This window comes from Microtus oregoni, unplaced genomic scaffold, assembly GCF_018167655.1.
Source record: "Microtus oregoni isolate MIOR12 unplaced genomic scaffold, Mior012 000009F_ref0000495, whole genome shotgun sequence".
NCBI classification, from domain to species: Eukaryota; Metazoa; Chordata; class Mammalia; order Rodentia; family Cricetidae; genus Microtus; species Microtus oregoni.
In genome coordinates this window covers 13,430,059-13,443,554 of record NW_024543068.1, presented here as the reverse complement: position 1 = coordinate 13,443,554, position 13,496 = coordinate 13,430,059, and the positions used below count along the sequence as shown (strand labels likewise).

General features: G+C 47.3%; 1 protein-coding gene across 1 annotated transcript; it reads left to right on the top strand.

The window, feature by feature from the left end:
- Window positions 1-5,129: 5,129 nt before the first annotated feature.
- Window positions 5,130-9,439, top strand: LOC121452325 (acyl-coenzyme A thioesterase 1-like). Its single transcript, XM_041658399.1, has 3 exons — window positions 5,130-5,702; window positions 7,101-7,303; window positions 8,335-9,439. The coding sequence occupies exons 1-3, from the start codon at window positions 5,246-5,248 to the stop codon at window positions 8,932-8,934; spliced, it is 1,260 nt and encodes a 419-aa protein (XP_041514333.1). The 5' UTR covers window positions 5,130-5,245; the 3' UTR covers window positions 8,935-9,439.
- Window positions 9,440-13,496: the final 4,057 nt, after the last annotated feature.

Below are 13,496 nucleotides of genomic sequence, written 5' to 3'. Positions count from 1 at the left end.
CTTTTGCCTTGGGGTGATGGCACACCTGTAGAACAATGTGGAAAGGGTCTATTCGGGAATGCACGGTGTTCATGGGAGCAGCAGCTGTGACTTCTCACTTCACAGGACGTGGTGGTGCATGCCTTTAGTCCCAGCGCTCAACAGGCAGAGGCAGGCGGATCTCTGTGGGTCTGAAGACAGCCTGGTCTACAAAATGAATTCCAGGACAGCCAGGGCAATACAGAGAAACCCTATCTTGAAAACAAACAACAACAACAGCATTAAAGATTTCTCACTTCACGGTAGATCAGGAAGCAGGAAGAGCTAGACTGGAGCCAGGTGGTCCTCTCCTGGGACTCCTGGCCTCCTTCCCCTCTCCTCTTCCTCTCCTCCTCCTTTCTTCCTCCTCTCATTCCTAATCTTGAGACAACGCAGCCCTGGCCAGCCTGGGACTTAGTATATAGACCCTGAGTGCCGGGATTAAAGGTGTGCCCACACAACACCACTGGGGCCAGGTGATCTCTCAATAAAATTTTCTTCTAGTAAAAAAAATTGCAGTGGTTCAGTGGTAAAGCAGACTCCAGAGACTATTAAACTTTCCTAAATGCATGGTCCAGTAACTTTAATTACTGCACTATTAAACTGTTTATTAATGTTTTCTGTACCTCAGACAATGATTTTTAAGTTACAGTAATTGTCAAATAGTTTTATTAAAAATGAAACTAAATGTTGAAATAAATTTGATACTTTTTTTTTTTTTTTTTGGTTTTTCGAGACAGGGTTTCTCTGTGGTTTTGGAGCCTGTCCTGGAACTAGCTCTTGTAGACCAGGCTGGTCTCGAACTCACAGAGATCCGCCTGCCTCTGCCTCCCGAGTGCTGGGATTAAAGGCGTGTGCCACCACCGCCCGGCTCATTGATACATTTTTATAAAGAGAAAAGAATTGCAATGGTTTTGATAGTCATGAAGTCTGATTTTGTTCTGAAGCATTTTCCTGCATTATGCTCTTCACTACCTGACCTCTGTCTGTCTCTGTCTCTCTGAGACAAGTCTCTTTATTGGCCCTAGCTGTCCTGAAACTTACTGTGTAGACCAGGCTGGCCTCTGCAGACTCAGTGCAGGGCCTAAAGGCACACACTACCACACCTGTGTCCTGTTTAAACAACAGCTCCGTGCCGGCTCTGTGGCAATGCTTATTGGTCATCCCGTAAAATTACAAAAGGGATCAAGGGTCAAGGGATCAAGGGTCTAAGAAACATTTAATTTCTCAACTTGAGTTATCAGCTGCAATGAGGGGAAAGGTCTTTGCAAATGCTCAAGTAGGTGACTTACAGATAAGCATTTTGAGGAGTCAAGAGAGGTGGACACCAGGCTGTCACCAGGATGACAAGACTTTGCACACAGTGGCAGTGGTCATTTTGAAAACTGCCTTCCATTTCAATCAATTAACCTTCCTATTGTGTTCCTCTCTCAAATGTCCTCCAAAGGCCACGTGCTAAAGACTTAGGAGTCTCTGGCACCATTGGGAGGTGCTGCAACCTTCAGGCGGCAGGAGCCTGAGGGAAGGAAGAAGAGACTCCACAGGGAGCATGCCCTTGAGGGAGATTTGCCCCTCCTCTCACTCTGCTGCCCTGCCAGGGGCAGCTCTGGTCTGCCCCACGTCCTGCAGTGGTGTTCTGTATAAACATCCCTGCTGTCTTTTTGAGAAACTGTGTAGCTGTAAAACGTTTTCGAAATTAAAAGTTCAGATCCTCTGTGGTAGTTTACTCTTAGAGCTGGCCGACTTTTATTCTGTCTCTCTATGTTTTGTAGAGGCGGCTTGAAGGTAGACAGCTTGTGGTGGTCTAGTTCCTCCTCTATCTACTGAAATAGTTTGTTTTTTAAAAGGTGGAGGTTTCGAAGTCCTCACACTTAGCTTTAAGTATAGTCAGCTTCGCACGCCTGTGACAAACCCACCTGAGCTACTCAGTTTATTAGTATAGGGAGAAAGGGAGAAAGGGAGAAAGGTGATTTTAGTTCCTGGCTTCAGAGGTCTCATCCCTAGGTAGTTTGGCTCTGGGTCTGTGGTAAAGCAGAACGCCACCTAAGTTTCAATTCCATGATTGGAATTTTCACACAGATGACTAAATTTTACATTTAGTTCAATCTTCTGTAGGAACTATTCTGAACAACGCCACCACCTGGTCTCTTTCGGTCGGCTGCCTTTGATTGACGTTTCTAACCACGCCTCTTTTGACACGTGGCAAAAAAAAAAAAGTGGGCCCTTTGGCCCACTTGGCAGCTAGGAGCTGACCTCTCCCTCGTGCTTCAAGAAATTTCACTTCTCCAATGCTTTTCCTCATGTGTACCTAGCGGGAAAGCGGGAAATAAATGTCTCAATCCCAGTTCAGACAATGAAGTTTCTCTCTCTTGGCGGCTTGAGTTCGGACCCAGATGCCAGATTCGGCAGCTCAGCCTTTCCCACACTGAGAGTTCAGAACCCCGTGTTGCTTAGTCATGGTGACTTGCAGAGACAGAGAAAAGCCCTCTGGGAGTGTCCTGACGAAAAGTAGCCAGAGAAATGCTGTTCTACATCAGAAAACCTATTCTGTCTATTCATGAAGCCCTGGCCCTAGTTAGGGACCCAGAAATTCTCGCTCGGGGTTAATTCGGGAGACAGCTTGTCTGTCACCTGGGTAGTCCGGCCATGTCACTGGGTACCTGGAATCGGTGGACAAGAATTTGTGTGAGGCCAATTCCTCTCACGTCTGTCTGTGGAAAGGCGTGGGTGATACCTGCACAACACACTTACCTTTCCTGCCGCTCCTAGAACCAGCACTCCCCTGCGAAGATGTATGAAGGGCAAGACCTGGGTCACCTCCTCAGCTGCTTCTCTCTCAGGTACAAGCAGCCATATGTGTCTTCATGGCATGGAAAGTCACAGGCAAGGACGGGAGAAGGTGGCTTTCTGCGTTCTGCCCAGCTATATACTTCTGCCTCCGTGTTGGAGATATACTAACCAGGAAAGCTCTTTGCAAGCCAAGTTCCTCCATCTGGCAGCAGCTACCTTTTTTTGTTTGTTTGTTTGTTTTTTCGAGACAGGGTGTGGAGCCTGTCCTGAAACTCCCTTTGTAGACCAGGCTGGCCCCGAACTCACAGAGATCTGCCTGCCTCTGCCTCCCAAGTGCTGGGATTACAGGCGTGCACCACCACCGCCCGGTTAGCAGCTACCTTTTAGAGCAAACTCTCAGACCCGGGGCCTAGTTGTACAATAATCATAAGCTGTTCGTGCACTTCTTGCCTGGTCAGGGGTGGTTGAAGCCCTTCTCTGTCCATCTCTGGCTTCTACAGTGTTAGCTCTTGACCTTCTCTGTCTGCTGGTCAGTATTGCTCCTTGCAAGGTCTTGCAGGTCTTAGACCTTGGTGGGGTCGGCTAGCCACTTAACCTATGCTCTCTATGCTCTCTTTGTTTCTAGGTTATGTGGTCAGCTCATAGACTTACCGTGAGCCTTTTCCTTTACTGTCTGCCGAGAGTCAACAGTTACCATGGCTACCAACACAGCCGTGTTCTCCTTGGTCACCTCCTATATAGCTCAGAGTTGGGACAGACTGCAATAGGTCATTTTTTTTTTTTTTTTTTTTTTTTTTTTTAGAATTCACCCTTAGAATTTAGTCAGTTACAGCTAGCTTCATTAGAAGCATCACATACCAGCAGGCAACAATGCCTTGCCTGTGTGGCCCCAGGGAAGGAGTCTCAGGGGAAGCCAGCATGCCTGCCAACGCTGGCCCAGCTCAGCTGTCTCATGGCCAGCTACAAGCCCTTTTATTTCTCTATTCCCAACTTCACAACTTAGACTCTAACCTTTTAACTTTGGTCTCTGTTTCTGCATAGCGGTTGCTCATGCTCTTGTAATAAGCTCATTTACAAAAGCCTTTTAAATATCCCTCTTTGCTTCAACTACCTTCTTGCTGAACTCTGATCCAGACTCAAACTGACATTCAGCTGAGTTGGAAGACACCAGTTCCCTGTTAAATCTGTGTTAGGACAGATTTAACCTGTTAGCCCGTTGAATCACCTGAGAAAACTTTTCCGTTAAGGACAATTAATTTCATATCTTGATAGGGAACTGGAAGAGGGCAGAGCGGTGGCCCAGACCTGTGTTCCCAGCATTTGGAAGGTGGACGCAGGAGGATCAGGAGTTCTAGACCATCCTCAATAACATAGCAAGATCAAGGTCAGCTTGAGCCAGGTGGAACACTCTGGAAACAACCACCACCCGGGACTTGATCTTTTGGGGGCGAGGCCCTGGCAGTGGCACCAGGACCTCTCCCGGGTGCATGAACTGGCTCTTTGGAGCCCATTCCCTACCTGGTGGGATACTTTGCTCAGACTTGATGCAGTGGGGAGGGGTTTGGTCTCACCTCATCTTTGTTGATTCCCCAAGGAAGGCTCTACCCACTCTGAGGAGTGGATGGGGGAGGGGGTGAAAAGGGGGGAAGTAGGAGGTGGGGAGAGTCAAGAGATGGGGAACTAGACTTGGTATGAAAAATTAAATTAAAAAAAAAACCCACCACCATCATCATCACCGCCACCGCCCCCCACTACCTGGAAGGTGATTAAGGGGCAGAATCAGTCTACCCCAGAAGGTCTGATTTCCACAGAAGAGGCTCCAGGTTCCCCAACAAGTAGAGAAAGGCTGAGTCTGGAAAAGGCTTGGTGAGGGCATAAAGAAGAGGAAGGGCTCCAAAAAAACAAACAAACAAACAAACAACAAAAAAAAACAGCTGGGCGGTGGTGGCACACACCTTTAATCCCAGCCCTCGGGAGGCAGAGGCAGGCGGATCTCTGTGAGTTCGAGGCCAGCCTCCTCTACAAGAGCTAGTTCCAGAACGGGAACCAAAAAGCTATGGAGAAACCCTATCTCGAAAATCAACAAAACAAAACAAAACAAAAAAAAAAACAAGGAAGGGCTTGTGGTCCTGTTTCTCCTGGATTACTAGAATTACAGTTTCCTGGGATGCTTTGAAACAATCCAGATTTTTGGAACGATATCTTTTTCAGTCTTTCTTTTATACATTATTTCAGCTCTCACCAGGGTGTAAAACAAGATTAATCATTACTCATCTCCCGCACTGTAGTATCTAACACCGCTAGGGGGCATGGCACAGAGGCTGCCATCAAAGAACTCTGAAGAGTTTGAAGCTGTCACAGCAGGTCCTGGAAGGCCAGAAGCACCAAGACAAAGACAGAATCTGAAGCAACACACGATTTTGCCGCCCAGAACCTGATGGCTCCTATAATTATCCTGGAGCCTGCGGCTGGTTGCCTCTGCGACCAGCCAGTGCACGTCGCCGTGCGCGGCCTGGCCCCCGAGCAGCCCGTCACGCTGCGCGCCGCCCTGCGAGACGAGAGAGGCGCGCTCTTCCGGTCCCACGCGCGTTACCACGCCGACTCCCACGGCGAGCTGGACCTGGCACGCGCGCCCGCGCTGGGCGGCAGCTTCGCGGGGCTCGAGCCCATGGGGCTGCTCTGGGCCATGGAGCCCGATAGGCCTTTCTGGCGCCTGATCAAGCGCGACGTGCAGACGCCCTTCGTGGTGGAGCTGGAGGTGCTGGACGGCCACGAGCCCGACGGCGGGCGGCTGCTGGCGCGGGCGGTGCACAAGCGTCACTTCATGGCTCCCGGGGTGCGGCGCGTGCCCGTGCGCGAGGGCCGTGTGCGCGCCACGCTCTTCCTGCCTCCAGGTGAGCAGCCCTCCCTCGGGGAGCCCGGGATGCTTCAGAGGTGCTTTGTCTGGGTGCCTTCTTCTTTCCGCACTCTCCACGGGGCCCTTTAGAGATCAGTGGCCCCTGGAAAAGCCTTTCTGACTTGGCACTCAGGCTGGGGTGAGTTCTGAACTGAAGGTCACTTCAGGAGCAGCATCTCAAGTTATTTTAGGCAAGCAGAGACCCATGAACTGGAAATCCTCTCTGTGATAATAAGACCCGCGGGTGGTTGAGCACCGGTTCACGTTTGGCACTGACTGCCCTGGAACAGGCTTTCAGACAAGCTTGGCCTTCGCAAGCACTGGCCAACTTTCTAACTTGCAGAACTCGAGTTCTATTCCGAGTCTGGAATCTGAAAGCGTGAACGTGCAGGGCCATGGAGCTCTGTTTCTTGGGTGATGCTGAGGTAACTCTTTCCTAGAGGGAAAGAAAAACAGATTTGAGAGGGACTTCAGTTCAGCAACTCACAGAGAGCTGCCCTAGGGGATTTGGTCAATTGTTTCTCATCCCTTTGAAATGTGGACAGAGATGGCAGGTCTGAGGATAAGGACGTGGCACTTCCTATACAACAGTTAAAACTTAGGTTTGCAAGTTCCAGTGGCTTGGAAGTGATGTTGAAAACAGAGAAAGTGCTTCCTTAGGTAAAAATCTTTACATATTTAAGTAGTAATAAGCAAAAATCCAAGAACTCAAAGTTTTCCATAATAAAAGGTCTCTTTCGTGGGAGGTTATTATCACTGGCCTCATGGCCAATTGTGTTTCCATCCCAATCACAACTCTGGTTTTAAAGTTCAGATTTTCCTGAGGACCATGGGATGCTTCCTTCTGAGTGAGCTTCACAACCATTGTAAAAATGCCTCCTCTCCCTTCTGTATACTTCTGACAGCTTGTCATCGGTTAGGCTGTCCTCATTCTCCCCATTGCCTGACAGTCCCCTGAGATTGCCCACCATCCCTGTCATACTGGATTCTGACCTTGATTGGCGAACCCATATCTGTATCTGTGAACCACCACAAGCCCCCGAGTAGAGCTCCACTTTGGAAAACTGCCAGAATGCCCTTTGATTGTGGCAGTTTCACCTCCAGGGTACTGTGTGGCTCAAATCATTGAGTGTGTTTGTGGCATCTAAGAAAACAGCTCAGGCAAGGCGGTGGTGGTGCATGCCTTTAATGTCTGTACTACAGGGGCAGAGGCAGGCGGATCTCTGTGAGTCTGAGGCCAGCCTGGTCTACAAGAGCTAGTTTGAGCGAGGCCCCAAAGCTACAGAGAAACCCTGTCTTGAAAAAACCAAAATAAAATAAAATAAAATAAAAAAGATATCAAGACATCTGAACACTAAATCTGCAAAGAAGGGTTGTTTTTGTTTTTCTTTCTAAGGAAATGGACCCTTTCCTGGGATCATAGACCTTTTCGGAGTTGGAGGTGGCCTTCTGGAGTATCGAGCAAGTCTGCTGGCTGGGAAGGGCTTTGCTGTCATGGCTCTGGCCTATTATAAGTACGATGACCTCCCCACGAACATGAAGATATTTCACCTGGAGTACTTTGAGGAAGCCGTGAACTACCTGCTCAGTCACCCTCAGGTTTGCTGTTAGAGTATTTCAATTTAAATTTGGGGTCCTAAATGCCTCCTTGAGTCAAAGATGGATTTGCAACCCAGTAGCTTGGCTTGAACCTTTATAACAAGCAATATTTAGTCTTGTCCAAATCCACAGTGCATAGTATATTTCACTGGCACGATCTCAGGGGACATGAAAAAGTTGGTACAAGGAAGTTTGTGCCATCTCTCATAGGGTGACCGGTCATCTCAGATTGCCAAGGGGAGAGGGTTACCGCCAGCAATGTCCGTTTCCCACTGAAACTGAGGTAGTCAAGACAAATCATGAGTGTTTATCACCTTAGCCATGTCATGGTCTTATGCCTGTGATTTTGTGTCCAGCCTCCAGAATGTGATGAGCATTAAATAACTCATACTTGAGAAGCTCTGGGAATATGCTGATAAGTTTATATCCAACTAAGTAGTGTAGACACAGTGCGGACAGGCAGAGGAGACAAGGCCATGTCTGCACATGAACACGGACTGCATGGGGACAGGAATGGAGAGCTAGGGAAACGGTAAAGCAACTGCGAAAGTCCGTGACTGTGAAGTCGCAGAACGGATAGGGAACGTTGTAATGAAATAAAGGGGACAAGCCTCATTCTGAAGACTCAAACATTATCTGCTGTTAATTGTCTAGATCGGTCTAGCAATTGTGATGTCGTAGACTCGTCAGTACCCATCACTACTTAGGAGCCAGTACATAAATACAGAGAGAAATTAATACGGATCCAGAAGCTTCCAAAGCACCTTATGTTGATTCTGTTTTGTTTATATACACCTGAATATGATTTTATACACACAAAAATACCAGGCAAAGAGCAAAACAGCTATTTAATAATCGCAAACAAGGCATGACCTCTGACTTCTCACTGGAGTACCATGTAGACTCTGAGCTTCCCAGATGCCCAATGACCCTACCAAAGTCAGGATGGTAAAGTCACAGTCGGGCTCAGGGCCACTGTCCGACTTTTATGTGGGCTCAGTCTCCTTCTTTTCTGTCTGTGTTTTTCTCAGGTAAAAGGTCCAGGAATCGGGCTGCTTGGGATTTCCAAAGGGGGTGAACTTGGCCTTGCTATGGCCTCCTTCCTGAAGGGCATCAAAGCAGCTGTCTTCATCAATGGCTCTGTGGCCGCTGTTGGGAACACCATATACTACAAAGATGAGACTATCCCTCCTGTGTCTTTTCTGAGAGAGCGAATCAAAGTGTCCAAAGATGGCCTTTTGGATGTTGTGGAAGGACTTCAAAGCCCTTTGGTAGAGACGAAGAGCATCATCCCTGTGGAAAGGTCTGACACCACCTTCCTGTTCCTTGTGGGTCAGGATGACCACAACTGGAAGAGCGAGTTCTATGCCAATGAGATCTCCAAACGCTTACAGGCCCATGGGAAGGAGAAGCCCCAGATCATCTGCTACCCAGAAGCAGGGCACTACATTGAGCCCCCTTACTTCCCCCTGTACAAGGCTGGCATGCATGTCCTGGTGGGTACTAATATCATCTTTGGAGGGGAGCCTAAGCCTCATGCCATGGCCCAGGTGGATGCATGGCAGCAACTCCAGACTTTCTTCCACAAACACTTGGGTGCTGAAGAGAGGACGATCCCAGCAAAACTGTGACTTTTATTTAAGTTTTATTTAACATCTCTAAGGCAGGTTTCTCCTGGGAATAGCCTCCACGCTATGTGTGTGTGCTTATCTTTTATATACATGTAGAGGTTCTTCCCCCATTTTTTTTTATTAGTCTGGGAGGAGAGTGATTGTGCAGAAAATGTAAGGTGTGGAAAAAGCTGATCTCTTGCCTTGGCTCAGTCTGCAGGTGACAAGAGCTATAGCTCTGAAAGAAAGGCTGAGTCACGGTTGCAGTTCTGGAGTTCAGTAATCATTTGCTAAAGGGCTGATTAAAAAAATAAATGACTACCTACTGTTTAAACAAGCATCAACAGGGGCTGGAAAGATGGCTCAGCAGTAAAGAGCACATACTGCTCTTATAGGACTTAAGTTTGTTTCCCATCGCCCGAACCAAGCAGCTCACAACTGACAGTAACTCCAGCTCCAAGAGACCCAGAGCTCTCTTCTGATCTCCTGGAGGACCCAAGTACCTGTACACACACACACACACACACACACACACACACACACACAAATAAAAATACATGGTTTTCAAAGCATAAACAATTATCGTAGTCTGTGTTGGCTCTATCGTGTGGATCCCACTGACTGTAGATTTATACATGCGGACCTTTTCATGTCTTCACCTCTGCACAGTACTCCACAATTACTAAGACAGCATTCATGCTCTAGAGCACATTCTATGTAACCTACAAGTAGATTAAGTTATGTGTGTGTCATCGGAAAGTCCTATTCTGTATGAGACATGTTAGCCAGTGCAGACTTGGCATCTGTAGTGATCCCAGCAATTCCTTATGAATACCTGTGGATATCTCTCACATCAAATGTGTTCTGATATCAGATGTGTGTTTCTTCTTTTAGGATGTAAGTACTGCTGTGGTCCTGCCGCAGCCTGGGCTCAGGTCCTGAGACAGGGAAGAGGCATTGTTCACAAAGAAATCAAATGTCCAACTACCAAGTTTCACACAAGTGGCCGGCCTGTAACACTCATGCTATCTTTATTGATAGTTCAAAAACAAACATGTTTTCCCACCCTCCATGATTCACCTCCAGAAAAACATCCAAATAAGTTTTCCATCTTTTACAACGAAACAACTTTTAAGCCAGAAAACAATGCTCAGCATTTTGTTAGCTTGGCCAAATATTGAGCCAGACACATGTTGTCCTTACAAAGCTCAAAGGACACAGGCACACATTGTCAAGAACTACAGTATCATCAAAGCTTAACCAAGCATATTTACAGAAATCTGGGTGCTTTGCCATTAGCTTGCAACCAGTAGCTTGTCTTTCTCTGACTGTTCCCTTGGCCTACAAAATGGTCCTGCATGCCTAAGCCTCTCTATAAGAAACCTGAGAAGCATCAGTTCCCACAGAATTTTAGGAGAAAATGTTGGAGAAAAGAAATGGGTTTTCAGGACTGATCACACCTGTCCTATGCATGGCTGATAAAGTGAGACTATAAACCGCCAAGAAAGTCGCTAATATTAGAGAAAAGGGTGTGTGGTCGGCAGGGACCCAGCAGTACTGTGCGGTGTCCCAGGGTCTTGCCTCGAAGAAGCCCATTGAAGAAGCGTTTGTTCGTATGCTGATCCAAACCCAGACCACACAGCTCCCGACAGAGTACTGCCTTAGCTATTAACTATTAAGAAACTAAAATAATCAAAGGAAATTCACTTTACATCTTTTCTTTCTTTTGGATAAATGATGATCCTTTATCTGAGAAACAATTTTTTTCTGAGAAAAAGGTTCCTGTTTATACACTGAACACTTAAGATTTTGTTGCTTCAAAATTTCATAAAGTATTATTTAGCTTAATTACACCACTAGTTTTAACAATGACAAATATGTTTATAATAATGATATCACTAGATACAAATAGTTCCTATATAATAAGCAATTCTTGAGCCCTTGTATTCATGATTCTCCTACTATTCTCCAGTCTCTGGAGTGCTGGGATTGTTGTCCCATGCCACCATGTCTACCTTCTCTAATTCTGTTCCCGCCCCACACCAACAGATTTTTCTTTAAGAGTATGTGTGTGTCTGGTACCCTCAGAGGCAGACTAGAACATCAGATACCTTGGAACAGGAGTTACAGGCAGTTGTAAGCTGTCTGTAGACACTGGGAAGTGAATCTAGGTCCTCAGCAAGTGCTCTTAACTACTTAGCCACCTCTCCAGCGCCACCTAGTGTACATTTTAATTAATTTACTTTTTTATGTATGAGTGTTGTGCCTGCATGAATGTCTGCACCATGTGCCTCTGGAGGCAAGAAAAAGGCATTGGAGCTTTTGCAACTAGAGCTGCCACATGGGTCCTGGGAATCAAACCAGGGTCCCCTGAAAGAGCAGCCGATGCTCTTAACCGTTGAACCATCTCTCCAACCCTGGTCATCTTTGGTTTGTTTGGTTGACACAGGCTCTCTCTATGTAGTCCTGAGTGTTCTGGAACTCTCTATGTAGACTAGTCTGGTCTGGAACTCACAGAGATCCACCTTCCTCTGTCTCCTGAGAGCTGGGGTTAGTGGTGTGTGCCACCATCCCTGGCTCCTGGTGACCCATTGTAAGTAAGCAGTTCCTAATGATTTTTCCCATCAAAACTAAAAAACAGGGGCTGGAGAGATGGATCAGGGATTAAGAGCACTTCCTGCTTTTCCAGATAATGAGAGTTTGGTTCCCAGCACCCATGTTGAGGGCTCTGTGAGTTCAAGGCCAGACTGATCTACATAGTGAGTTCTAGGCCAGCCAGGGCTACATACTGAGGCCCTGTCTCAAAAAAATAAACAAACAAACAAACAAACAAAAAATTGGAAAAGGTAGGCTCAGAGACTCTGTGGTAGGAACACTCAAGTGTGTTCTAATAAGGAATATGCCATATGAGAAATGGCATTGTTATGATTGTTCTGTCTCTTTAAGAGACAAGCCACGCCCATTCCCTGCAGCCTTCTCTCTCTCTCTCTCTCTCTCTCTCTCTCTCTCTCTCTCTCTCTCTCTTGCCATCTTGGCTCTCTCTCTGGTCCCTTCTCTTTCCCCCCTCTCCTTTCTCTCCCTCTTTCTCTCTCTCACCCCCTTCTCCCCTTTTTCCCTTCCACCTCCATAACCCACCTAATAAATGTTTAATTCTATTTTGTACGATGTGCTTGTCTGTGTGCCTCCCACCGGCCGCCTGCTCACATAGCTCGCCGGGGCTTGCTGGGGACCAGCCCGCCGACACATGGTCACCTTGGTTTGTGGACCTACCACCACCAGGACCCCGCAGCAAGCTGCCATGACCCACAGCAAAACCATAACAGGCATTACATTGGCATTAAATGTATGTCATTGGACAGAAGAGGATGCACCTTCAAGGTCTGTGGGAAAAGGGTGATATGACTTATATTTGCATATATTAGAAGACTGATGTATATTAGAAGACCCACATGTATACCTGGAGAAAGCAAAGAGCTCCGCTGCAAAGGTCGTGTCCACCCCTGTCACTTCATGGCACTTTCTATCACCCAAGATGTGAGGAGGTAAGAGGCCAGAAAGGCTGTCTTCTGCACAGCTCTTGAGGTCCCCTCTTCATGGACATGAGGATGGAGCAGCCGCTGAACAAACCCACGGATCAATCCTCTCTATGGGAGAATCAGGAAAGGGGCTAAAAGTCCACTGTCCCAAAAACCATTCTGAAAAATTAGCTGGATCTTGTGGAGGCATTCTCTCAATTGAGGTTTCCTCCTCTCCCATGACCTTAGCTTGTGTCAAGTTGATAGAAGACATCCCATGTCTTCCTCCATCTCTCTTCACATTGCTTAGTGAGGCGGTGTCTCTGATGAACACAGAGCGCCTTGATTGCAGCTGGTCTAGCTGAACAGCCCGACTTTACTATACAAGATCTAAGGATCTGGACTCCATTCCTCAGGCTCGCTCAGCATCGCTTTCCCCGCTCAGCCACCTCTTCAGCCCCTCGGGAATTCTCTGTGGTCTATGGTGCAGTCAGTGACAAGGCAGCACCGTGGAGATGCTGGGCAGCATCCCCTCTCCTTGCTGACATGCTCAGCCAAGCAGAGGCAAGACTGCGGGAGGAGAAGAGTTAAGCAGAAGTGTTCCTTATCTCCTGAACTAAACTTCCCGGAACTAGCCACACTGAAGTTATTGATGCTCATTCAAACTCCTGCAATCGTTGGATGCGCAGTGCCAAAAAGATCTTGCACTACCTTTAGCCTCCTTTAAACACCTCTCTGTTTAACCTAATATCTAGCATGTGACTGTTAGATGAATCCTTTGGCAACATACAGACACCCCCCCCCCCCCAGCTTCCACCCACCACATATGTCGAGAACACCATTGGGCAGCACCTGAGGCCAACAGTAGCTAATTCCCTGATGTCAGGTAACCTGCCCACTGATGCCTGCATCAGATTATCTTAAAGAGGCCTTGGTCCATGACATTCTTTTGTTAGCATAAAAACTTAATGGAACTGCTACCATGTTGGCGCAAGTTTTGCAGACAACCTGAGTCTGCATTCTGGGGACGGATTAATCTTAGGGTTCGGGAAAACAAACAGCTACAAA